This window comes from Muntiacus reevesi, chromosome 3 (assembly GCF_963930625.1).
Source record: "Muntiacus reevesi chromosome 3, mMunRee1.1, whole genome shotgun sequence".
NCBI classification, from domain to species: domain Eukaryota; kingdom Metazoa; phylum Chordata; class Mammalia; order Artiodactyla; family Cervidae; genus Muntiacus; species Muntiacus reevesi.
In genome coordinates, this window is record NC_089251.1 from 212,064,790 (window position 1) to 212,089,615 (window position 24,826).

General features: G+C 37.0%; 1 protein-coding gene across 1 annotated transcript in view; it reads left to right on the forward strand.

The window, feature by feature from the left end:
* Positions 1–478: 478 nt before the first annotated feature.
* THSD7B (thrombospondin type 1 domain containing 7B) overlaps positions 479–24,826 on the forward strand; it is an 828,580-nt gene continuing 804,232 nt past the window's right edge. Inside the window, exon 1 of the mRNA XM_065927840.1 lies at positions 479–617. Coding sequence (XP_065783912.1) covers positions 479–617 — 139 coding nt within the window. The remainder of the gene's footprint in view (positions 618–24,826) is intronic.

Below are 24,826 nucleotides of genomic sequence, written 5' to 3' on the forward strand. Positions count from 1 at the left end.
TGTTTTGGACTTTGCTGTATATGCTGATATTTCTCCCCAAATCATGGGATCCTCAAGGAGTTTGACTGAGTAGTATACCTAGGGAGTATACTAGGTCTCTGCCAACCCTGCTCTTAAAAACAAAGATCAACTGTATGGGGAACTGTGGACAGTGCACTCATATAGCGAGCGTCCTTAGAATTGATAGCGCCTTCCATGGGTAAGGGCTTCCCAGGTGGTACTAGCGGTAAAGAACCCGCCTCCCATGGGTAAAGATTGAAAACATGGAATAATTCACATCTGACCTTAAAATATTATTAACAATATTCTATATACTCTCTTTATGATCTTGAACATTTATAATGCCATTTTGCTAAAAATGCTAGCAGTTGAAGTGAGTTTTTGTAGTTTCTTTATTACAGAAGAAACTTACATGATGTTCTTTTTTTTTTTTTTTTCCTTTTAGGAATAGGAAAGTCAAGAGGCTGAATTCTGAAGAATGTTTCCGAAGTGTAATCTGGCTGTCACTGGCTGGGTATGGAGGAGCATGAGGAAGCTATTTCTGTTACTTTCTCTCTTGCTGTCCCATGCGGCTCATTTGGAAGGCAAAAAGGATAATCAGTTCATCTGGAAACCAGGTAGGAATGTCCTGGATGTTCCTTTGTCCCATTTTCATTAATGAGAAGAATATTCTTTCCATTCTTGTCCTTCTTACCCATGAAGGAGTGGGAAATCTCCAGAGAGGAAAAAAATAGGTTCTTCTTTATAATACATTTGATTCTTATTCCTGTATAATTGTCACCTTCGTCCGTGGTGCTTGTTATCCTTCTGAATTTTCATGTTGTTGTCAATTAAAGTTATGATCTCCATAGTTAGGTCTGTTTCTCTTTTGTCAATATATCACCACTGTGCAACACACTTGTAATGAAAATGTCATCTGAATTTAGTTGATATCCTCAAAATGATTTGAAATATTAATGTATCTCTCTTTCTTTTATGGTGTAAACTAGCTAGGTATTTATTATTGTACATTCTCTAGTATATATTCTGTATATCTAAGTTTTGAAGCATGGAAAATTATCCCAACAGCTTCGCCCATTAGTTGTGATTATACAGTGGCCTTAATGTGTTTGGAGACCCTTAGTTACCTTGTACATGAGTATATGAATAAGCTGAGGTTTAGAGACTTGCATATAAATTATGTTCTTTTCTAAATATTTCCTTAATGTGACTGTGGAAGAGCACTGTTTAATTTTAAAGGCTAATACTTTATCAACTTAAATTATAAACCCAAACATCTTGGCTGTTTGTATCACTGATGTTTTTCTTTGTTGTAGATTTTAATTTTCTTCGTTTCACAATCAGATCATTTAAAATACATATTCCTGTTTCAAGAGTCCATTCTAGCAAATACAGATAACTTATACACCTAATATCTTAGAATTGGAAATTGTGATGTCATAGAAGATCTATGGTCCTTGGAGAATTTTCATTTTAGGCTCATCATCTGTAAATTAAATAGATTGCAAACATATTATGTCACCATGGAAATATGTATAAAAGTGATATTTGTAATATTTAAATGGCTTTGCAAAAATGAAAGTGAATTATGCTTTAAAGTAAATTAAGTAAAACCCCAGCACCATTAGAGATACAGTCTGGAGGAAATTTAATTGCATTAAAGCCCTTATAAATTAATTTAATTGTGGACTCTAATACCACATTAGTGATTTTCATTTTTTACCTCACAGTAGTTTTAGAAAGCTTTGGAAATAGTTCTAAAGTCAAGATTGCATTTTTGCAAAGGGGCTATTTTTTTTTTAGTCAGAAAAGACTACACATTTTATCAAATCTAAATAAGCACATTTATATGGCTGTACTCTGGTCTAAAGTTCTCAAAAAAGTGCAATTAAGATGGAAAGTAGAAAATCTTAAACGTGAATGGGATGTATTAAGAAAATGGGTTTATTTTGAAGCAAATTTTAAAAATAGGTCTGCTTTTCTAAAAGTAGGTCAATGGAACAAAATGGCACAGACCCACTCTACAGTGAGGGACACTGTGGTAACTGTCACACTTAAGTTTTAGAAGTGAGAATCCTTCCCATCAGATGCTTTGCACTGTTCAAAATGAATATCCATGTCACCACTCTCATTTTCCCCGATATTCATTACTTTTTTATCTCATTTATGTGCCATCAAAAAGGTAATAATGTATGTTTCCCTGTATGGTTTCATTTATAAATTATGAATTTGTTTCTTGTATGTGATCAGTCATTTTAAAAGTAAAAAAGATCTCATAGATATAAAATTAAAAGTCAAAGTCTAGGCTATGTATTCCAATTTCTAATATATCCTTCAGAAATATCCCTTGCACATGTAAGGAAGTACCTCTCTATGCATAGTTGTGTATATAAATCACACAAAATGCACACACATATGTTTTATTATTATTACTTTTTATGGTTCTGCCTTCTGGATGGGAAGCTGAGTATGGAACGGTAGAGAATGTGGATCTGAAAATTTCTGATTTGTACATACCTATGATTTCTCTGGTGGCTCAGTGGTAAAGAAGTCTCCTGCCAATGCAGGATATGCTGGTTCAATCCTGGGTCAGGAAGATCCCCTGGAGAAGGAAATGGCAACCCACTCCAGTATTCTTAGAGCCTGGGAAATTCCATGATCAGTGGAGCCTGGCAGGCTATAGTCCATAGGGTTGCAAAAGAGTCGGACACAATTTAGTGATTAAACAACAGCAACAACATGTACATACAGACAAACAGTACTTCATACAATCAGAATCATACTTGGCGGTATCCTACTCTGCATGTTGCTTTCAGCATGTAATGATGACTTGGTAAATATTACATACTAGTGCACATGGGTCAATTTCATCTTTTATTGGTTGCATAGTTTTCTTTTGCAGTTTTATAAATTTATTTGCTTATCTATTCTTCCTCTATTGCATGGCCATTTCACTAGCTTTTAGTTTTTCATTATTATGAGTAGTACTGACATGAATGCACTATTCTTTTAAAGCTAAGAGATAAATCAGTTTGAGAAGTCATATGCTCTAGAGTAATTCTGGATCATCACCTTGAAAGACAGCCTCAGGTCTTTCCCAGGTGCTGCTAGTGGTAAAGAACCTGCCTACCAATGTTGGAGGTGCCAGAGACATTGATTCAATCCCTGGGTCAGGAAAATCCCCTGGAGGAGGGCATGGCTGCCCACTCCAATATTCTTACCTGGAGAATTCTGTGGACAGAGGAGCCTGGAGGGCTATGGTCCATAGGGTTGCCAAGAGTCAGACATGACTAAAGCAAGTTAGCCCGCTTAGAATCTGTACCTACTTATGTGTGATTTATTATATTTTATTTGAATTAAAAACTCAATTGCATTTGAAATTAGCTGCATTTTTGGAGTATATTATCAAACCCAACAACTCAGGTCCAGTATAATCTGGAATTTGAACAGATTTCCATGGAGACCCAGATAAATATACCTTATTTTAGAAACCTAGAAACCATTCTCCCTATTTAGATTGTAATGCCAGTCATTTAAGCTTTCTGTTTGTATCTATTGTTTTTCCTGCATCCATAGATTAGGTGTTAGTCAACCTCAGCCAAATCAGAGGCATTTCTAAGTGTGTCTTGGCTGTGGAAAAACAATGGATTGATGAATAGTAAGTGAGTGATATATTATGTTGCTATGTTTTCTCTACCAAGAGAGAGTCTGGTGAGGTACAGGCTGTGGGGTCATTGATCCAGCAAGGCTATTGAATGCCTGTCATCATTGTGATGAGATCCATTGATCTATATTTAGTGTTTGGCTTCTGTCAGCCAAGAAAGAAGGATCATGTCAGCAAAAATATCAGATAAGGAGTGATGCTGTTTGTTGTTTTAGGTAAACATACACTATTGCTGTCTGCTTGTTTCCTGGAGATGAGCAGATTATGGTCTCTGAAGCTATGATAACTAGTGATCTCTTTAAAAACTCCTCACTACTGGTTCTGAGAGGTTGCTTCATTCTTCTGATCCTTGAGGAGACCTCACTATGTGCCAGGTGCTCTTACAGATAAGTTGAGAATAAAAGAGACAAATCCTTGATCCTCATGAACAGATTAATAAACATAGTCCAGAAGTTAAATGGAGAGTATATTGGTTGGTAATGAGGGTTTAGAAGGAAAGGTAAGGAAAGGAGGAGGGATATTCAATGATAGATGACTATTTTTTTGCAGTTTTTAAAATTTATTTTTTATTGGAATACATTTGATTTGCAATGTTGTGTTAAGTTTCAGGTGTTCAGCAAAGTGATTCAGTTATATGTATATTCTTTTTCATATTCTTTTCCCATATCGGTATTACAAAATATTGAGCAGCAGTCCCTGTGCTATAGGGTTCAATAAGAACAGGTTCAACAAGAACAGAGGGTTCTTGTTGTTTATCTGTTTTATGTATAGTGTGTCTATGTTACTCCCAGATTCTTAGTTTATCCCTCCTCTCCACCTTTCCCTTTTGGTAGTCATAAGTTTGTTTTCTATGTGGGTAAGTTTGTTTCTGTTTTGTAAATAAGTTCATTTATATCAATTTTTAGAGTCCACACATAAGTGATAGGCGAGAGAGTGACATTTGAAATGGGTGGGCTAGGGGCTCCCTCACTGAGGAAGGAAATTTGAGTAAAAGACCTGAAGGAAGTGAGGGAGCCAGCCATGGGGATATCAGGATGGATATTCTACAGGGAGAGAACCACAAGGGCAAAAGACCCTGAGACAGATGTGGGTGTGGGTTGTTTGAGGACCAGAGAAGAGTCCAGCATTCTGGAGCAGGGCAAACATGGTGGGCAGTGATGGGAGGTCAGGTCAGAGGGGAAAGGGCACCCAAATCAGGTATGTCTTCATAGATCAGGATACAATTTTGGCTTTTGCTCTTGGCTGAGATAGAAAGGCTTGGGGGGTTTTCAGAGAAAGGTGGCATGATCTTTTTTTTTCTTTTTTTTTTTTTAATAATACTTTTAATAGGATTATCTTGGGTGATCAGGAAGTGGAAACAAGGAGACTACTTAGGAAGCTACTATAGAAATAATGACAGCTGATGATAATAGCTTGAACCAAGGTCATGTCAATGAAGGTGATAAGAAGGGGTTGAGTGTTGGATATGTATATAAGGTCTGGTTTTCAATCAGGGAAAATTTTGCCCAGCAGAGGACATTTAGGATTGTCACAACTGGGGTGTGTTACTGACATCAAAGTAGAAGCCAGGGGTGTTGCTAAATATTCTAAAATGCACAAGACAGACCCCCACAACAAAGAATTATCCCTCCCCCACTTGCCAATAGAGCCCAGGTTGAGAAACAGTGTTTTAAGGTAAAACCATCATGATTTGCTGATGTAAGGAGGAGGAGGGAAAGAGATACAAGGACAGTGTGCTGAAGCTTTGCTCTGAGCAGCTGGGAGAGTGGAGTTGCCATCATTTAACCTGGGCTGATTGGGAAGGAGCCTGTGTGGGGGAATATGAGGAACTTGGCATAGGACAGGTTCGATTTATAAGCCTGTTGGAAATTCACATGGACGTGTTGATCAGGAAGTTGGGTCTGAATTCAGGAGGCAGGTCTCTCCTAGAACCAGATGTTTGGAAGTCCATATCAGCGAGGTCAAATTTAAATGTACAAAGTTAGAAATGTAGAGGCAAGCTTGAAATCTATAATCCTGTGTAGGTAAAGGGTAAGTTTCTAATATACTTCCTTGAGGCCAAATGCCATTTAAAAAAAATTTCAGTGGTAAAATACACATAACATAAACTTTACCATTTTAACCATTGTAAAGTGTACAGTTCAGTGACATTTAGTATATTCAAGGTGTGTTGGAAACATTGCTACTATCTAGTTCCAGAACATTTTCACTATTTCAAATTACATTTTACAAGTATTTATAAAAAGACTGGAAAACTATTTGCTATGAATAATGAGGTCTGAAAGGGGGAAAAAAAGTCCATATTTGTTTCTTTGTGAGAGAGTCTTCTAGTGGTCTTAAGTCATCTTCAGAGATCACTCAGTATACTAGACATTGTGTACGTTGTATACTTTGCACACAGGCAGACTCACATTCAAGTCCCAAGGATCTAGAGAGGAGAAAGTTCTTTAATCTCTCTGAGCCCTATTTATCTATCAACATGAGGGCAGTACATTCTTCAGAGAACTGTTTTGAAAATTACAGTAAAACAAATGTATTGAAAAACCTAGTGTATAGTAGCCACTCATAAATGTTAGCTGTTATTTTTATCATTGCTATATATTATTTGATATTCGAAATATTTATTCTTTTATATTATACAATTTTGTATAGTTTTTTCCTTTAGACTCAAAAAAGAGGTGAGATCAAACTGACAGCTATATGTACTCTATTAGTAAATGATCACAAGTAATTTGTCTGACTTTTTAGCTCTAAAACTTTCTACATGAGACTCATGGAAAGTTTAATTTCAGTAGATCCTTCCCAGTGAATAAAAAGGGTGAAGAAAAAAGACCTGTGTCCTAGGAACTAAGTAGATAAGTCAAAATTAATCAATCTTTTTGAAAGAAAAAAAGATTATGAAAATGATGTTGGATAAGAAAAAAGGATCTTAGATTAATATTTGATTATAGATTAAATAATAATGTTTTCAATGTTGAAAGGAATTTAAGGAAAAACGGTATTTTATATATTTGCATATATTTAAGTTTACAACCTTCTTAGGAGAAAGCTATTTTTTTTAACATGTGCTAGAGTTTTGTGAAATATTTCTTCTGAAAATTTGATTAAATTGGAATCATTTTGGTTACATTTATTGATATTAATTTGTCTTAGAACCATGTGTGTAATAAATTCTCAGTGGTGTTATTTCTGTGATATCAAAAAAACGTAGACTTATATGGCATGGGATTCACTTCTAATTGTTTTTCCTTGGAGACCACAAGTGCTAATTTTATAATGCTCTCAGTAAGCCAGAAAAAGTCTATATTACCTAAATAATTTGAACTAAATTACTCTGATTTTTTCTAAATAGTACTAAATGGAGGCTCCCTGAGGAAAGAGATGTTATTGAGTTTATTCACTGATACATTCCCAGTACCTAGAACGTGAATAACTGTTGCACAAAATATCCCTAGCACATTAAGTACTTGTAAAATGAGGGCCACTGTGTGTGTGTGTGTGTGTGTTTATGGAAGTTGAGAAGTAAAGAGTAAAGAGACAGAAGAAATAGAACATAAGATCCTTGTTATTCTAGAACCTGAAATATATATTGAAGAAAGGATATGAAATGATGAAAAGCAAAATCAACCTTATAAATCAGTAAATATGAAAATTAATGATCCTTATTTTCTTGTTCTTTTGTTCCAGTACCATTTTTGATCATCTCTAGAAAAGATATTGAATACAACTGTTATAAAAAAAATAGATACACAGAGTAAGAAATTTATTTCTGTAATTCTTATGTTGAGATATTACAGTTGCGTGTTGTCTTCTATTTAATTTCCTCAGAGGCAGCCAGTTTCGACTTTTTGCTGTTTATCCTTGTGTTTACCTCCATATTTCTAAGTAATGTACTCATTATTGATGTTCCTTGATTTATGTGTTGAATATTTGCAATTGATTTTCTCTTATGTTACTTGAGACTTTCTCTCTCATCTACCTACCTCTTTCCCTACTTACTGCTCCCGTGAAAGCAGTTCTATCAGAATGCTTGTTATCGATGAACAGTGACTGTATTGTTATTTCTACACATATACCATTCTCTGCTGAGTCAAGCAGTGTACTACTGCCTCCTTTCAACTTCTTGTTTTATATAGAAATTAAAAATTACCTCATCTTTTCTTTGCTTGGCCTTCTTCAAGTGTACTGCTGCTTTCCCCCGATGTTCCAGTTGACATGCTCATTATTCGTTTTTGAAATTTCAGAACAGTTCCAAACCCTCTATTATATTTTTTCTTTGGGAGATATTTCCACAGCCCCGTGTCCTGCATTCAGTGTGGACCGCTGCAGTTTCTCATCCTGAACTCCTTGTTTCCCTGGCTTTGTGTTTCTCTGCTTTTGTTGCTTTATTTTCTAGAACTGCTAAAATAGGATACACTGGAAGCAATTTTTCATGTCTGAAAGGGTCTCTGCTTGTCATATACTTGACTGATAGCTTGGGTGTAGAGTTCAAGGTTAAAAAGCACCTTTCCCTCGGAACTTTGAAGGTTTTGCTCTGCTGTATTCCAGCCCTCTGTGTTGTTGCTAGAAAGGTTTATGTCATTCTGATCTCATCTCTGTATGTTACGTGTTTGTTCTTTTCCTCTTTCTGAATCTTCTTTTTATCCACAAAATTCTGAGATTTCTTAATTATGTACTTTGGAGTGAGTCCTTTCACCTTTATTTTATTGGCCTTTCAGTTCAGTTCAGTTCAGTTCAGTTGCTCAGTCGTGTCTGATTCTCTGTGGCCCCATGAATTGCAGCACGCCAGGCCTCTCTGTCCATCACCAACTCCCAGAGTTTACTCAAACCCATGTCCATCGAGTCGGTGATGCCATCCAGCCATCTCATCCTTTGTCGTCCCCTTCTCCTCCTGCCCCCAATCCTTCCCAGCATCAGGGTCTTTTCCAATGAGTCAGTTCTTTGCATCAGGTGGCCAAAGTATTGGAGTTTCAGCTTCAGCATCAATCCTTCCAATGAACACCCAGGACTGATATCCTTTAGGATGGACTGGTTGGATCTCCTTGCAGTCCAAGGGACTCTCAAGAGTCTTCTCCAACACCACAGTTCAAAAGCATCAATTTTTTGGCGCTCAGCTTTCTTCACAGTCCAATTCTCACATCCATACATGACCACTGGAAAACCATAGCCTTGACCAGACAGACCTTTGTTGGCAAAGTAATGTCTCTGCTTTTTAATATGCTATCTAGGTTGGTCATAACTTTCCTTCCAAGGAGTAAGCAGAATATTTTACCAGTATGCTCACGCTTTGCAGTTCTGAGATTTATTTTGTGTTGTCTCTCTTCCTCCTGAAACGCCTTAGATAGCTGTTTTACCTCTCTAATTGATCTTCAGTTTTCCCCTGTTTTTTTTTTTTAATTTTGTTTACACTTTTATTGTAGTTTGTAAAATATTTATTCTGTTTCATCTTTCAAACCTTCCTTTGAATATTTTTTATTTCAGTGAGCTCTATACTTTTAAAATAAAGGTATCTTTCAAGTGGGCCATTTTTAAAGCCTTTATTGAATTTTTTACAATATTGCTTCTGCTGTTTATATTTTGATCTGTTTGGCAATGGGGTGTGTGGGATCTTAGCTCCCCAACCAAGGATTGAATCCATACCCCCTACATTGGAAGGCAAAGTCTTAACCACTGGGCCACCAGAAAAGTCCCTGTTCTGTGCTTTGTAAAATTGAATCTTCTTCACAGATGCAGTGTGCTTTCATTTAGAGGATGTTAATAATAATTTAGCTGTTTCCTTTTTATGCTCTGTGCCATTTATGCTTCCTCTAAATCTGTTTTCTCCTTTTATTCATTTATTTGTTTGATCATAGCTTCTGCTGTGGGGAGCTTTCTTTTAATGTCTATTGATCATTGGCTATCTCTTTAGTGTTTTCGATTATTGAGGGTGAGACTGTAAAAGCTGATTGACATTCTGTGTACCTGACTCAGATGTTTGGGCTTCACTGTCAGACTCTTCTAAGTCGTGAGCTGGCTTTTTATTGGAAGATGGGGTTCTCAAAAGTGTATATCCATCAGTACCTGAAAGTATTTTCTCCAGGGCTTATTTTGGGTGTTCCTTAAAGTGAAGGCTAAGCTGCTGTAACAACGATGATCCTAAATATATGGCTTTAAAAAATTAGCAGCTCCTATCTCACTCATGAGAAGGTTTCATCGTGGTCCAGATTGTCCAGTGGTTCTGCTCCATATGTTCATTCAACCACAAAGCTTTCTTCCATCCTGTCGAAGGACATTATCCTTCTTTGCCCATTCAAGCTGGATCACAGACATTTCCATATTTTAGATGAAATGAGCCCAAAGCTAAAATCTGAAAAAAGACATTTCAACAAATCACATAGAAGTTCCATACATGTTCCAGTTCTAACAGCCACTCCAAACGTGGTTTCAAGCAACTGAAGACTGTCTTCAATTTGGCTTTTGCATCTGGGGGTGGGTGGGTGCAGCTGGGTGTCCTGCCTTGTGTTTGGATAAGGGCAGAGGATGACTCATCAGAAAGGCTTCTTTATCTACTTATCTGGTACCTGGACTCATACAGCTGAGGCTGAAATGACGGGACTCTCTCTTCACATATCTTTCTCTGTGTGTTTTTGTCCGCATGTTCTCTCTATATGGAGGCTGCAGGGTGATGGGAGTTCTTACATGATAGCTGATGCTTCCAAAGAGAAACAGGCAGGAGTTGCATGGCTTTTTCTAATGTAGCCTAGGAGTCACTCATAGTCACTTGTGCTGCATTATTTTGGTTGGAAGGGCACCTTTAAACAGGGGACTTAGATTTCATCTTTTGATGGGAGGAGTGGCAAAGAATTTGCAGATAGATGTTTTACATTTGCCATGATCCATCATTTCTGGTCACATTCCATTGGTGAGAATGTGCTCATATGGTTGCTGCTAGTCACAAGGGAAGATATTGAAATGTAGTTTCTAGTTGGACAGCCATGTGAGAAGGGAAAATAGATTCAGTCAGGATTAACAGCCTTCATAACAGGGACTATTCAGTGTTTGGGTCATTCAGGGATTTCCAGAGAGAGGGGGGGTGACAGAGAGGGAGGGGGAGGGGGTGGGATCGATTTAATATAAGGAATTGGCTCATGCGGTCATGAAGGCTGAGAAGTCTGGAGGCCAGCAGGAAAGCCATTGGTGTGGTCCAGCCTGAGCCCAAATACCTGAGAACCAGGGGAACTGATAATGCAAGTCCTAGTCCAGGTGCAGGAGGAGAGCAGTGTTCCAGTTCCAACAGGCAGAGAGTAAGTTCTTCCTTCCTTTGTATTAATATTTTTACCCTATTTAGACTTCCGACAGATTGGATCATACCCACCCACCCTGAGGAGGGCCATCTGCTTGACTCAGTCTACTGATTTAAGTGTTAATCTCATCTGAAAGGACCCTCATAGCTACACCCATAAATAATGTTTAGTCTGGGCATTCCGTGGTCCAGTCAAGTTGACATATTGAAATTTACCATCATAGTGTCTCCTGAAATGAACCCTGCCTACACTGAACTACTGATAAAAGAATAAGGGCAGAATCTTAGCAGAAATGGCCCAACACTTAGTCCTCAGCATTTCACTTAATTCCTCTCTTTTCTTTCACTTTGTGTGCCTGCTTCAAAAATATCCTTATTGCGTGCTGAATTCTGTTGTGTCTTTTCCTACAGGTATTGAGAAAGGGATAGAGCAAAAGACTGGGGGGACAGAGGAAAGCATTGTGTGTGTGGGATGCTAATTGATTTCATTTATAGGCTTTAAATTATCCCCCATTTCAAACCACAAACCTTATTACTTTTCTCCTAGGGTCTCTAGATTTCAACTTGCCCAGAGTTCTGCTAGTATAAATTAGCTTTTTCTGTTGTATTCATCTGTGGGCAGAATCTCCAGTTTCCTTCACATTTCAAATTACTTACTGCTCCTCTTCCTGCTCTGAATGTTCCAAAGTTCACAGCTACTTGTTCACCTCTAGCTCTATGTTTTTGGCCCTTATTGAGTTTTATCTTGTAATGCCTTTACAGTCATTTCAAGAGAGTGTCAGGAGAGGGGTGAAAAAAATATATATGTGTGTGTGTCATGTCCTCCAAGTTAATTGGACATCTTTTTTTTTTTTTTTAATTGGACATCTTTAACTTACTTGTCCTAAAACTTCTGTTATTTATTATGGAATAAAAGGATGTTGAAATGTTAATTTTTTGTGGTGACTGACTCCCTTATTCTGTTTGGGCATGTACTACAAAATCTGTTTATAACAAAACTGACCAGACTTTCTCCAGGTTAATATTTGTTTTAATTTAAATGTTCACTGAGTCTGTATGATTGGTTCAGACTGCGCTGTTGGCTTAGAGATAAATAGGGGAAGAATTTCTCCCTGAAGGTCAGATTATCAATGGAGATTTCTTTATGACCCCCTGAAAATTATCTTCCTTCAACTTTTCCTTTCATGGTAGAATTCAAATATTTAACATAGGGTTGAATTATTCTTAACTAGGAAAATAGAGGATTCCATTCAAAGAAATAGAGAAGTCAAAGATGAAAACAAGCCTGAGCTATCAAAGTGGGATTGAAATATGAATTAAAGACCAAACGGCAGTATTACAAATTCATAAAGCAACCTGAAAAACTTATGTCGTGAAGCTCTTCATGATCTTATTTACCATGAAGCACAGGCAGTGTTGATTGGAATTAAAAAAGGGGGAAAAAAAAAAGAAGTCTACCTTCTTGTGGCTTGATTATAGATTTACTCAGTTCATGAAGTTATTTTGATATATGAACAAAGTTCTCCAAACTACAGCCACAGGTGACATCCGTGTGATAGATGTTAGTGCCACAGATGATATCCAAGACTTAATCAGAGAAATAATTTCAGAAGTGTGTGTTTAACACCATTCATGTTTATTACTCTCTTTAATACTATATCCATTAAAGCTTATTTTCATAGCAAGTGTATGAATATGAATTAACCATCTCATCCTTTTGTTTCTTTTCTCCTTTGGAATTACTATGGTAACCAAACTGTGGTTCCTATAGGGAATCTGTGATATTATTACCCCCTTATCTTGATTCTCCCCAAAGAGGAGAATAATAAGCTGTTGTGGAAATAAGTAGCTTTATCACCCAACGGTGAATTTCATTCATGGATACACTTCACTACAAAAGCAACACAACAACTGGTAACAATAACATATGGATATGTTTTTTTGTGTGGATTTTTCCCCAAGGTTAATAATTTTTTTAATTGAATGCAGCTGCTCAAGAATTTTTGTTGCTAAGTATGCTCACTTTTTGAAAACAAATGCTTCCTTCTAAATCATTTTTAGACAGATGTTTTGAGGCTTAATTACTTAGCTGTATTTGTAGAAAACCTGTAAACAATAGAGATGTTGGCTGCATATACTAGGTAGGGTGATAGGGTGGTTCAGATCACAGATACCAAAATCAAAACTGTCCGGGTGCTATGTGAAGGTGTGTGACCGCAAACTTATGCCTTTACTTTCTCATCAATAAAATGGGAATAAATGAAGGAGTCTATGTAAAGCATAGTTCATATTCTATGCTACATACTCAAGCATACATTTCTATACTCAAAGTATTACATGATGAAAGTCACTTTAAGTACTCAATTAATGCTACCTTTTTATTTGTATTTAATGGATGCTCCTCTAAGAGATTATTTCCTATTCCTCCCACCTGACATGTGGAACTCAAGTTAGTTTGGATATATAGAAATGCAGCTATATTGAATATAATTTCTCTCAAGATGTCTTTTGCTATTCTTTTTCTTCATTCTAATGTTCTAAAATAAGTTATTTTAAAAACTTCCATTTTATTGCTTCCATTTTATTTCTATTGACCTTCATCATGCACTAGCTGTTTCAAATATTGGATCTCCAATAATATCATCCCCTGATATTTGTTTATAGAATTCTTTTATTGTTTTTCAAAGCAAAAGGTGGAGATGTTATTCAAAATGGTTACTGAGTAGAATATGGTCTCAAAGCTTTCTAAGAGCCAAGAATGTGTAGCCTGTTTCACCAAACTTAGGATTGAACTTAGATGCATCTATCTGATTGACTTTCTTCATCTTCACATTTGAAATGAGAAAGACCAAGGATGTGAGTGACAACTTTATATTTGATGATGAGTTCAAAAATTAACATAATACATTCTGTGTTATTTATCTCACACGGTCCTGATAATAGCTTGAGATGTTCTGGGAAGGGTAGGGAAGAAACCAAGTTTGAATAGCATAGATATTAAGTGATGGAACCAACACTAGACCACTGAAGATTTCAAATTTTGGTTAGGTTTTCATTATGCAAAGATTTTTCCTTGTTTGAAAGTGTGAATTTTTGAAACTTTAAATCCTTGTTTGAAACTTAGAGTTACATATGGTGTTGCCATTCTCAATAGAAAGGCTTGTGAATCAAAAGAATTACCACTTTTTATTCCTTAAGATTTCAGGTTAATTGGTTATCATTTTGGTGGTTGATAATCCAGATAAATGTTTTATGCCAAATGGAGGTTTGTCTGCAGCATTCTATGCTGTTACAATACTAGTAATTAGCATGAAAGAATGATTCTTTTTTATCAACTTTATTGAAGTATAGTTTATATGCCCAATATTTACCAGGTGTCAACACCGAAATGAGATTGATTATATTCTTTGCAGCCAAAGATGGAGAAGCTCTATACAGTCAGCAAAAACAAGACCAGGAGCTGACTGTGGCTCAGATCATGTACTCCTTTTTGCCAAATCAGACTTAAACTGAAGAAAGTAGGGAAAACCACTAGACCATTCAGGTATGACCTAAATCAAATCACTTATGACTATAAAGTGGAAGTGAGAAATAGATTTAAGGGACTAGACCTGATAGACAGAGAGCCTGATGAACTATGGACGGAGGTTCGTGACATTGTGCAGGAGACAGGGATCAAGAACATCCCCGTGGAAAAGAAATGCAAAAAGGCAAAATGGCTGTCTGAGGAGGCCTTACAAATAGCTGTGAAAAGAAGAGAAGTGAAAAGCAAAGGAGAAAAGGAAAGATATTCCCATTTGAATGCAGAGTTCCAAAGAATAGCAAGGAGAGATAAGAAAGCCTTCCTCAGTAATCAATGCAAAGAAATAGAGGAAAACAACAGAATGGGAAAGACTAGAGATCTCTTCCAAGAAATTAAAGATACCAAGGGAACATTTCACACAAAGATGGATTTGATAAAGGACAGAAATGATATGGACCTAACAGAAGCAGAAGATATTAAGAAGAGGTGGCAAGAATACACAGAAGAACTGTACAAAAAAGATCTTCATGATCCAGATAATCACAATGGTGTGATCACAGAGCTAGAGGCAGACATCCTGGAATGTGAAGTCAGGTGGGTCTTAGAAAGCATCACTATGAACAAAGCTAGTGGAAGTGATGGAATTCCAGTTGAGCTATTTCAAATCCTGAAAGATGATGCTGTGAAAGTGCTACATTCAATATGCCAGCAAATTTGGAAAACTCAGCAATGGCCACAGAACTGGAAAAGGTCAATTTTCATTCTAATCCCTAAGAAAGGCAATCCCAAAGAATGCTCAAACTACCGCACAATTGTTCTCATCTCACATGCTAGTAAAGTAATGCTCAAAATTCTCCAAGCCAGGATCCAGCAATACGTGAACCATGAACTTCCAGATATTCAAGCTGGATTTAGAAAAGGCAGAGGAACCAGAGATCAAATTGCCACCATCTGCTGGATCATCGAAAAAGCGAGAGAGTTCCAGAAAAACCTCTATTTCTGCTTTATTGACTATGCCAAAGCCTTTGACTGTGTGGATCACAATAAACTGTGGAAAATTCTGAAAGAGATGGGAATACCAGACCACCTGACCTGCCTCTTGAGAAACCTGTATGCAGGTCAGGAAGCAACAGTTAGAACTGGACATGGAACAACAGACTGGTTCCAAATAGGAAAAGGAATACGTCAAGGCTGTATATTGTCACCCTGCTTATTTAACTTATATGCAGAGTACATCATGAGAAACGCTGGGCTGGAAGAAGCACAAGCTGGAATCAAGATTGCCGGGAGAAATATGAATAACCTCAGATATGCAGATGACACCACCCTTATGGCAGAAAGTGAAGAGGAACTTCACTTTCTTGATGAAAGTGAAAGAGGAGAGTGAAAAAGTTGGCTTAAAGCTCAACATTCAGAAAACTAAGATCATGGCATCTGGTCCCATCACTTCATGGGAAATAGATGGGGAGACAGTGGAAACATGTCAGACTTTATTTTTTTGGGCTCCAAAATAACTGCAGATGGTGATTGCAGCCATGAAATTAAAAGACACTTACTCCTTGGAAGGAAAGTTATGACCAACCTAGATAGCATATTAAAAAGCAGAGACATTACTTTGTTTTTTCTTTCTTTCTTTTTTTTTTTTTTTTGAGACATTACTTTGCCAACAAATATCCGTGTGGTCAAGGCTGTGGTTTTTCCATTGGTCATGTATGGATGTGAGAGTTGGACTGTAAAGAAAGCTGAGCGCTGAAAAATTGATGCTTTTGAACTATGGTGTTGGAGAAGACTCTTGAAAGTCCCTTGGACTGCAATGAGATCCAACCAGTCCATCCTAAAGGAGATCAGTCCTGGGTGTCCATTGGAAGGACTGATGCTGAAGCTGAAACTCCAATACTTTGGCCACCTCACTCGAAGAGTTGACTCATCGGAAAAGACCCTGATGCTGGGAGGGATTGGGTGCAGGAGGAGAAGGGGATGACAGAGGATGAGATGGTTGGATGGCATCACTGACTCGATGGGCATGAGTCTGAGTAAACTTCGGGTGTTGATGATGGACAGGAAGGCCTGGCGTGCTGCGATTCATCGGGTTGCAAAGAGTCAGACACGACTGAGCGACTCCACTGAACTGAATTGACCCTATTTTAATATTTTTACTACATTAATCAAGTTGTGCAACTATCACTACCACAAAACTATTTGCAGTTGATCTGTATTCCTATTCTCCTGCCTTAGGCAAGAACTGACCTAGTTTCTGTCTCCATGAATTTGCCTTTTCTGGATATTTCACGTAAATGGACTCATACAGGAAGTGTTCCTTTGTGACTGGCTTATTTCACATTGCATAATGTTTCTGAACTTCATATTATAGGACTATCAACATTTCATTCCTTAATATTGCTGAATAATATCATATCCTGTTGTATTGATATGGCATTTTTTAAATCCATTTGCAAGTTGATGGACATTTGGGTTGTTTTAAATTTCTTTGGCTATAGTGGATAATGATCCTGTGAATATATGTGTACAAGTCTTGGTATGATCATACATTTTCCTTTTTCTTGAGAGTAGAATTGCTAGGTTGATGCCTAATATTTTAAGAAATTGAAAGCTGTTTTCCAAAGTTGCCAGAGTTTTACATTACCACCAGCAATATATGAGGGTTCATATTTTGCCATACTTTCTTGCTAACAATTGTTATTGTCTATATTTTTTATTTAATTTATTTTAGTGAGTATGAAATAGTATCACAGTTTTGATTGGCATTTCATTAATGACTAATGATGATGTCTTTTCATCTATTTATTAGCTATTTATATACTTTTTTGAAATGTCTATCCCAGTCATTTTTGCATTTTTAAATTATATTAGTTGTCTTCTTGTTACTCAGTTTCAAGAGTTCTTTTTATGTTCAAGATACAAGACCTTCTTTGGATATGAGCCTTGCAAATATTTTCCTCCTGCCTGTGACTTGCCTTTTCAGTTTTTAATGATGTCTTTGAAGTACAGAAGTTTTTGAATTTTGAAGTTCAATTTATCAATTTTTCCTTCATTTATAGATTGTACTATAGCTAGGAAATCTTTGCTTTATTCAAACTGTCAGATAATTTTCTTCTGTTTTCTAAAATTTTTGTAGTTTAGACTCTTGCATTTAGGTTTGTGATAAGTTTTAAAATACTTAATTTTTTTTTGTATGGTGTGGGTAAGGGTTTATATTCATTTTGGGGGACATATGGATATTCCATGTATCAACATTGCTTATTGAGAAGACTGTACTTTCCTCATTGAATTGCCTTGGCATCTTTGTGAAAATCAGTTAACTAGAAATATCAGAGTTTATTTCTGGACTTTGCACTCCATTCCATTGATCTATATGTCTATTCTCATGCCATAACTACACTATCTTGATAACTGTAGCTTATTTTGATAACTTTATAATACATTTTGTAACTGGAAAGTTCTCCAACCTCATTTTATATAAAATTCCGTTTGCTATTCTGAGTCTTTTGCATTTCTGTTTCCATTTTAGGATTAGTTTGTCTATTTCTGTAAAAGCTTGCTGGACTTTTGATAAGAGATTATACCCAAATCTATAGTTCAGTTTACGAAGAATTGCTATCTTAGCAATACTGAATCTTTAATTTATGAACATGGACTGTCTCTTAATTTCTTTTATTTCCCCTAGTAATATTTTATAATTTTTAGTGGATAAACCTTATACTTCTATTATTAAATTTATTCATAAGTATCTTATTCATTTTGAGTGAAGTTGTTCTTTTAATTTGATTTTAAGATTATTTACTGATAGTACAAAGAAACGAAGTTTATTTTTATATTGATCTTGTGTGTTGCCAGACTTGGTTGTCAAGCTTATTATTTGGTGATTAAACTATTCTCTGATTTAAAATTGATCATACTAGGGAACTATGTAGAATTTTCTGGGCTTTGGGATCTTAAATGTAGGGGTAAAATTTATTTGGATTACTTCCTGCCTAATAAAAAACAGGAACTTGTGGTGTGTTACAACTCACTTGGGATATAACAGTGGGAAACAGCCTTTTAGTGCTCTTTGCTACCTCTCCGGCCCAGAGGTTTCTCCTAGCACCTTATGAAGGCAAAAATCTTTTTTCCAGCTAACCAATAGAGAACACATCCTTTAAAGTATCAATGAACCATGTTATGAAAAATACCCTTTGTTAAGTGAATAGACTATTAAAACATAGATGAATTTATGTTTATAATATATTAGGGTTTTTTCTTCTTAACACACCTCTACCAATAGCAAAGATTCTATAATAAGTGAAAAGCTCCGATTGCCGGCTGAATTGGGAGCTATTCTCCATTAATGCCTTCTAAATACTATTTTACTGAAAAAAAAAAAAAAGACATAGCAGAACTTGGCCAGTTTCTTTTAGCTTATATATATTTAAGGATACCTGGCTTGTGTGGGAAAAAAATGTTTTTCTGTTTCCTAAAACTCTGTTTAAAGATCAGTCCTGCAGTCTGTGTGTGGAGACTGCAGAGTTATTATTATTCTAGCCTTCTGGGAGTTAAGTGTCTTGTTTTTGTTTTAATATTTATCTCCGATGTGTATTATTATATGCTTCAAGTAACTACTATTTATCATTTCAACTATATAATGTAAAGATGTTTATTGCATTCTTAAATGTGATTTTGAAACTGTATTCTGACACTGTAATTTTTATTCTGGGGACTCTTGTCCAGTTTTATAAGATAAATCTGTTGGATAGCATATTTCAGTTAACATAAACTGGTTTTGTTCAAGAATATACCTTTAGTTTCCAGTGAATCAAGCTATATTTAACGTCCTGAAATAGTGGGAGGTTTTTAAAATTTCAAGAAGTAGCAAGTAGGTGAGAATCTTGTACCTTGCATTTCACTGGGTTTGTATTAAAGCTGTAAGTGGGGTTCCTAAAATTGTTAGTGGGGAAATGTAAGAATTATGAATAGCTAGACATTCATGTGTTTCATGGGCTTCCCAGGTGGCACTAGTGGTAAAGAACCTGCTTGCCAATGCAGGAGACGTAAGAGACTTGAGTTCAATCACTGAGTCGGGAAGATCCCCTGTAAAAGAGCATAGCAACCCACTCCAGTATTCTTGCCCAGAGAATCCCATGGACAGAGGAACCTGGCAGGCTATACTCCAGAGGGTTGCAAAGAGTTCGGTACCACTGAAAGGGCTATCCTGGAATGTGAAGTCAAGAGGGCCTTAGGAAGCATCACTACGAACAAAGCTAGTGAGGTGATGGAATTCCAGTTGAGCTATTTCAAATCCTGAAAGATGATGCTGTAAAGGTGCTGCACCAAATATGTCAGCAAATTTAGAAAACTCAGCGATAGCCACAGGACTGGAAAAGGTCAGTTTTCATTTTAATCCCAAAGAAAGGCAATGCCAAAGAATGCTCAAACTACTGCACAATTGCACTCATCTCACACGCTAGTAAAGTAATGCTCAAAATTCTCCAAGCCAGGCTTCAGCAATATGTGAACCATGAACTTCCAGATGTTCAAGCTGGTTTTAGAAAAGGCAGAGGAACCAGAGATCAAATTGCCACCATCTGCTGGATCATCGAAAAAGCAAGAGAGTTCCAGAAAAACCTCTATTTCTGCTTTATTGACTATGCCAAAGCCTTTGACTGTGTGGATCACAATAAACTGGAAAATTCTGAAAGAGATGGGAATACCAGACCACCTGATCTGCCTCTTGAGAAACCTGTATGCAGGTCAGGAAGCAACAGTTAGAACTGGACATGGAACAACAGACTGGTTCCAAATAGGAAAAGGAATACGTCAAGGCTGTATATTGTCACCCTGCTTATTTAACTTATATGCAGAGTACATCATGAGAAACGCTGGGCTGGAAGAAGCACAAGCTGGAATCAAGATTGCCGGGAGAAATATGAATAACCTCAGACATGCAGATGACGCCACCCTTATGGCAGAAAGTGAAGAGGAACTAAAAAGCCTCTTGATGAAAGTGAAAGAGGAGAGTGAAAAAGTTGGCTTTAAAGCTCAACATTCAGAAAACTAAGATCATGGCATCTGGTCCCGTCAGTTCATGGGAAATAGATGGGGAGACAGTGGAAACAGTGTTAGACTTTATTTTTTTGGGCTCCAGAATAACTGCAGATGGTGATTGCAGCCATGAAATTAAAAGATGCTTACTCCTTGGAAGAAAAGTTATGAACAACCTAGATGGCGTATTAAAAAGCAGAGACATTACTTTGTCAACAAAAGTCCATCTAGTCAAGGCTATGGTTTTTCCAGTAGTCCTGTATGGATATGAGATTTGGACTATAAAGAAAGCTGAGTGCTGAAGAACTGATGCTTTTGAACTGTGGTGTTGGAGAAAACTCTTGAGAGACCATGGACTGCAAGGAGATCCAACCAGTTCATCCTAAAGGGGATCAGTCCTGGGTGTTCATTGGAAGGACTGATGTTGAAACTGAAACTCCAATATTTTGGACACCTGATGTAGAGAGCTGACTCATTTGAAAAGATCCTGATGTTGGGAAAAATTGAAGGCAGGAAGAGAAAGGGATGACAGAGGATGAGATGGTTAGATGGCATCACCGACTCAATGGACATGAGTTTGGGTAAACTCTGGGAGTTGGTGATGGAGAGGGAGGCCTGGCATGCTTCGGTTCATGGGGTCGCAAAGAGTCAGACACGACCGAGCGACTGAACTGAACTAAACTGAAGGGGCTTAGAGTGTGTTTCATTCTGAAAAAATCCTAATACATTAGGAAAGGAAAAAACCCTAACGTATTTTAAACATAAGTTCTTCTGTGTTTTAATAGAAATGCACATATGATTGTACTTACCAGCCTTTATGTTAATTTCAGAGAATCAGAAGGATTTTGATATTCCTAGAATACTGTATAAGTATTGTAAGATATGTTAAGATTCAATCATAGAATAATTTAAACAAATATAGGTACTATAGGACTTCCTAGGTGGTACAGTAGGAAAGAATCCACCTGCCAGTGTGGGATCCTCAGGACACACAAGTTCAATCGCTGGGTCAGGAAGATCCCCTAGAGTAGGAAATGGCAACCTGGTCCAATATTCTTGCCTGGAAAATCTCATGGACAGAGGAGCCTGGCTACAGTCCTTGAGGTCACAAAGAGTCAAACACAACTGAGTGACTAAGCACAGACACATGCACGCACACACATATGTTCTATAATTATTAACATGTTGATAACATGCTTGTGGATACTTTGCTGGCTGCCTTGGTAGTGCAGCCTTCTGAACATAGCATATCTGGTATGACTGATCATGAAGAATGACTTTTCGAATTAGAATTTAATAAAAAAATTTTCCTGGTTTGAACACAAAGTTCTACTCCCTGTGTGATGAGTGGTTTCATTTCTTTCTCAGCAGTTGGGTAATGATTATGGCTCCAGATGCAGTGAGAGTGATAAAGAGATTGATTAATTTCACTTGAAAGGCCATGTGTTCAAAGAGCATCCTATTGGAGTGCCATGAATGAGGATCTGACATCTTTGTAGTGGAGAGTTGTACCTTTACTTGTTGTCCCACCAGTGCTGGAAACAGGATCTCCAAACCTATGATACTTATCCTCTTGATCTATAAAGTAGTGAGTCTGACTCATAAAGTAGTGAGTCTGACTCATAAAGTAGTGCACACTTGTGTGAGTATATCTGTTCTTGCTATCTGTCTCTGAATTTGCAACAAGCTGTTTGTGACTGTTGAAAAGGTTCCTTCTGCTCCTTTACCCTAGGGATGCCTTTGAGGTGTGTGTTGTTATTGATCAATAGCACCAAAGTTGCTTCAGGACCATGGCTTAATTTAAGACACACACAGACATAGCACATAGCTCAGCACAGCACAATGAAGACTTTCTATATTTTAGTGTGGAAAAACATTTTCAATATTAAAGCCGTGTGACCATAGTGAAAAACCTTTTATTACATTTTATGAAAAAACAAAAAAGGGTCTATTTATCTAATGCTTTGTCAACTTGCATCTATTTGATACTTCATTGTTTCAAGGAACACTTCTTATCTTAAATATATCTTTTACATACCACTCCCTTTCATTTTTATATATTCTGTAATTTTTTAAATAAATCTTTTATGACAATTTAGTAAGAAGTGATTGCAAATTTAATTTTTAAAAGAAAAATAAAGCATCCATCAAAATTGACTGGCTCAAATTTTGATGAAAGAAAGATAAGTGTGCACAGCTGTGATTTTAGCATGAAGCTTAAACTTAATGAGTTTTGTTTCTGAGTCTGAAAATCAGTGGATGTCTATCCCTGAATAAATAAAATACATGCATCCTCCTTTTAGAAAGTGTGTCTTATATACAAATCTCTCTCTCAAGGCATGAAGTGAGAGAATTGTATAAATTGATTAGGCTTTGAAGACCATCATAAGAACTTATACTCAATGCTCCTGTAAATCAGGAAAGTATTCTCATTCCTTGGATTTGCTGATTGTTTTAACAGAGGAGTTTTGATCTGTGATGTCTTAGCATTTTTTTTTTTTCTTGCCTTTATGGTTGAATGATAAAGTTCTATTCATGCAGCAAATATTAATAGTTCTTGGGTATTACTCTGTGCCAAGTGTTATGCTGTGAAAGTTACAGAGTGGAGTAAGACACAGCTCCTGTTTTTAGTAGGAAGGCTGCCATTGACTGATCTCAACATGGAGCATATAGACTATGGCCCATGAAGACCCATTCTCAAAGAATACCAAGATTGTTCCTCTAAGTTATATTGATGATAAAACTTTGGATATTTTAAGAATACATCCTTTCTTTAGTGCTTCACACATTTTTTTTTTTTTAAAGTTGTGGGATATTTTCTGAGAAAATCCAAGTACTTCCTAATCATTGCATTGTGAAACAGACAAGGTCAGTAAAGGGCGGTAACAAGATGGCTGGAAAGGGGATGTTTGAGAAGAACTTAATGATACTTAAACATTCCTCAGCCCTTAGGTAAAATGTTTATAATTTATTGAGTATGTCACTTTTGCTCTCTAATTAAGTTTTTCTGATATTTTGAAGACATTTCCATTAGGGTGAATTTTGACAAGAAGAGATGCTTCCCAGGGAGTTTTATTTGTAACACTCAGGAAAAATATATATCCTCAATAAGAGTTTCACAAATTAAGGGTACTTTTTTAAAAGCATTTTTGAAGATAATTTTGTACTCAATATTAAAGCCACTCATGCATTCAAAGGTAGTCTTTGCCATCTCATTCCATTTTCATTGGACTCTCTGATTTGTTTGTCCTTGATTGATTTTGAAATAGATGTGCCAGCTTTCAGAGCAGGAGAATGATTTAATTATTTCAGAACCCAAGGCCCCAAATCAGATTTGATGGTGTGTTGAAACAGGGTTCAGGATGAGTTAGTGAACAGCTGTGGTGTATATGTTACTGATATCTGATATCCGCACGGTGACCTAACAGTGGTGTCTTCCCTTTTAGGGCCTCAGTTCTACATGTCAAAGGATTGAGTGTATTGGTCCCCCTTAATCTGGGATGAGTCCATTTAAATCTCATCATGGAAACTGGGGTCTGATAAATAATCTAGAGCTTAGACAATGGAGGAGATGACAAATGCCAGATATACTTAATTTCCTGAATGGGTAGGGGCCACACTATAGGATGCTTAAATTAGCAGCCTGAACACAGATGCCACTACTGACACCAGAGGTTAGTTAATGTGCAATGCATTTTCTAGTGGCTTCAAAAGTTATCTTGAATTATTTGGACCCTTATGAGACATGTATTTAGGCATACATTTTCATAGAATTTCAGAGCTGGAGGATGGAACATTGAGATCAGCACACCTGGCCTTCTCAACAACAGGTGAACAAACTGAAGAAGGCAGCCTGGGGAATCAAGGACGGGATGGGAGCTGGAGGCTTTCAGTCCACCCTCCTCCTCCCGTTTAGCTATATCTCACTTTCCTCTTTCACATGGGCAGAGGATAGAAAGACCAGAGCCTGGAGGTGGGGGAGCAGATAGTGGATTTCCGTGGTTCCCATTCCACATTCCATAGCCTACATAATAGCAGGTCATTAAAAGTGAAAGCTGAAATCAGTGAATTCAGTAGAGAGCCCTCAGGAGAAAAGATGGATGGAAAATACAGCAGAGATGTCCAGAATGGCTTGCCAGAAGGTCAGGATTCTTCTCCCATCATTAGATAAAGGAGGAGCATCTGAGAACCTGGCCCAGAGTTGGCAGCTCTAGAACCTGATGAAGAAAAGTGGCTACTTAACTATGGAAAACAGTGTGGAGATTTCTTAAAAAACTGGAAATAGAACTGCCATATGACCCAGCAATACCACTTCTGGGCA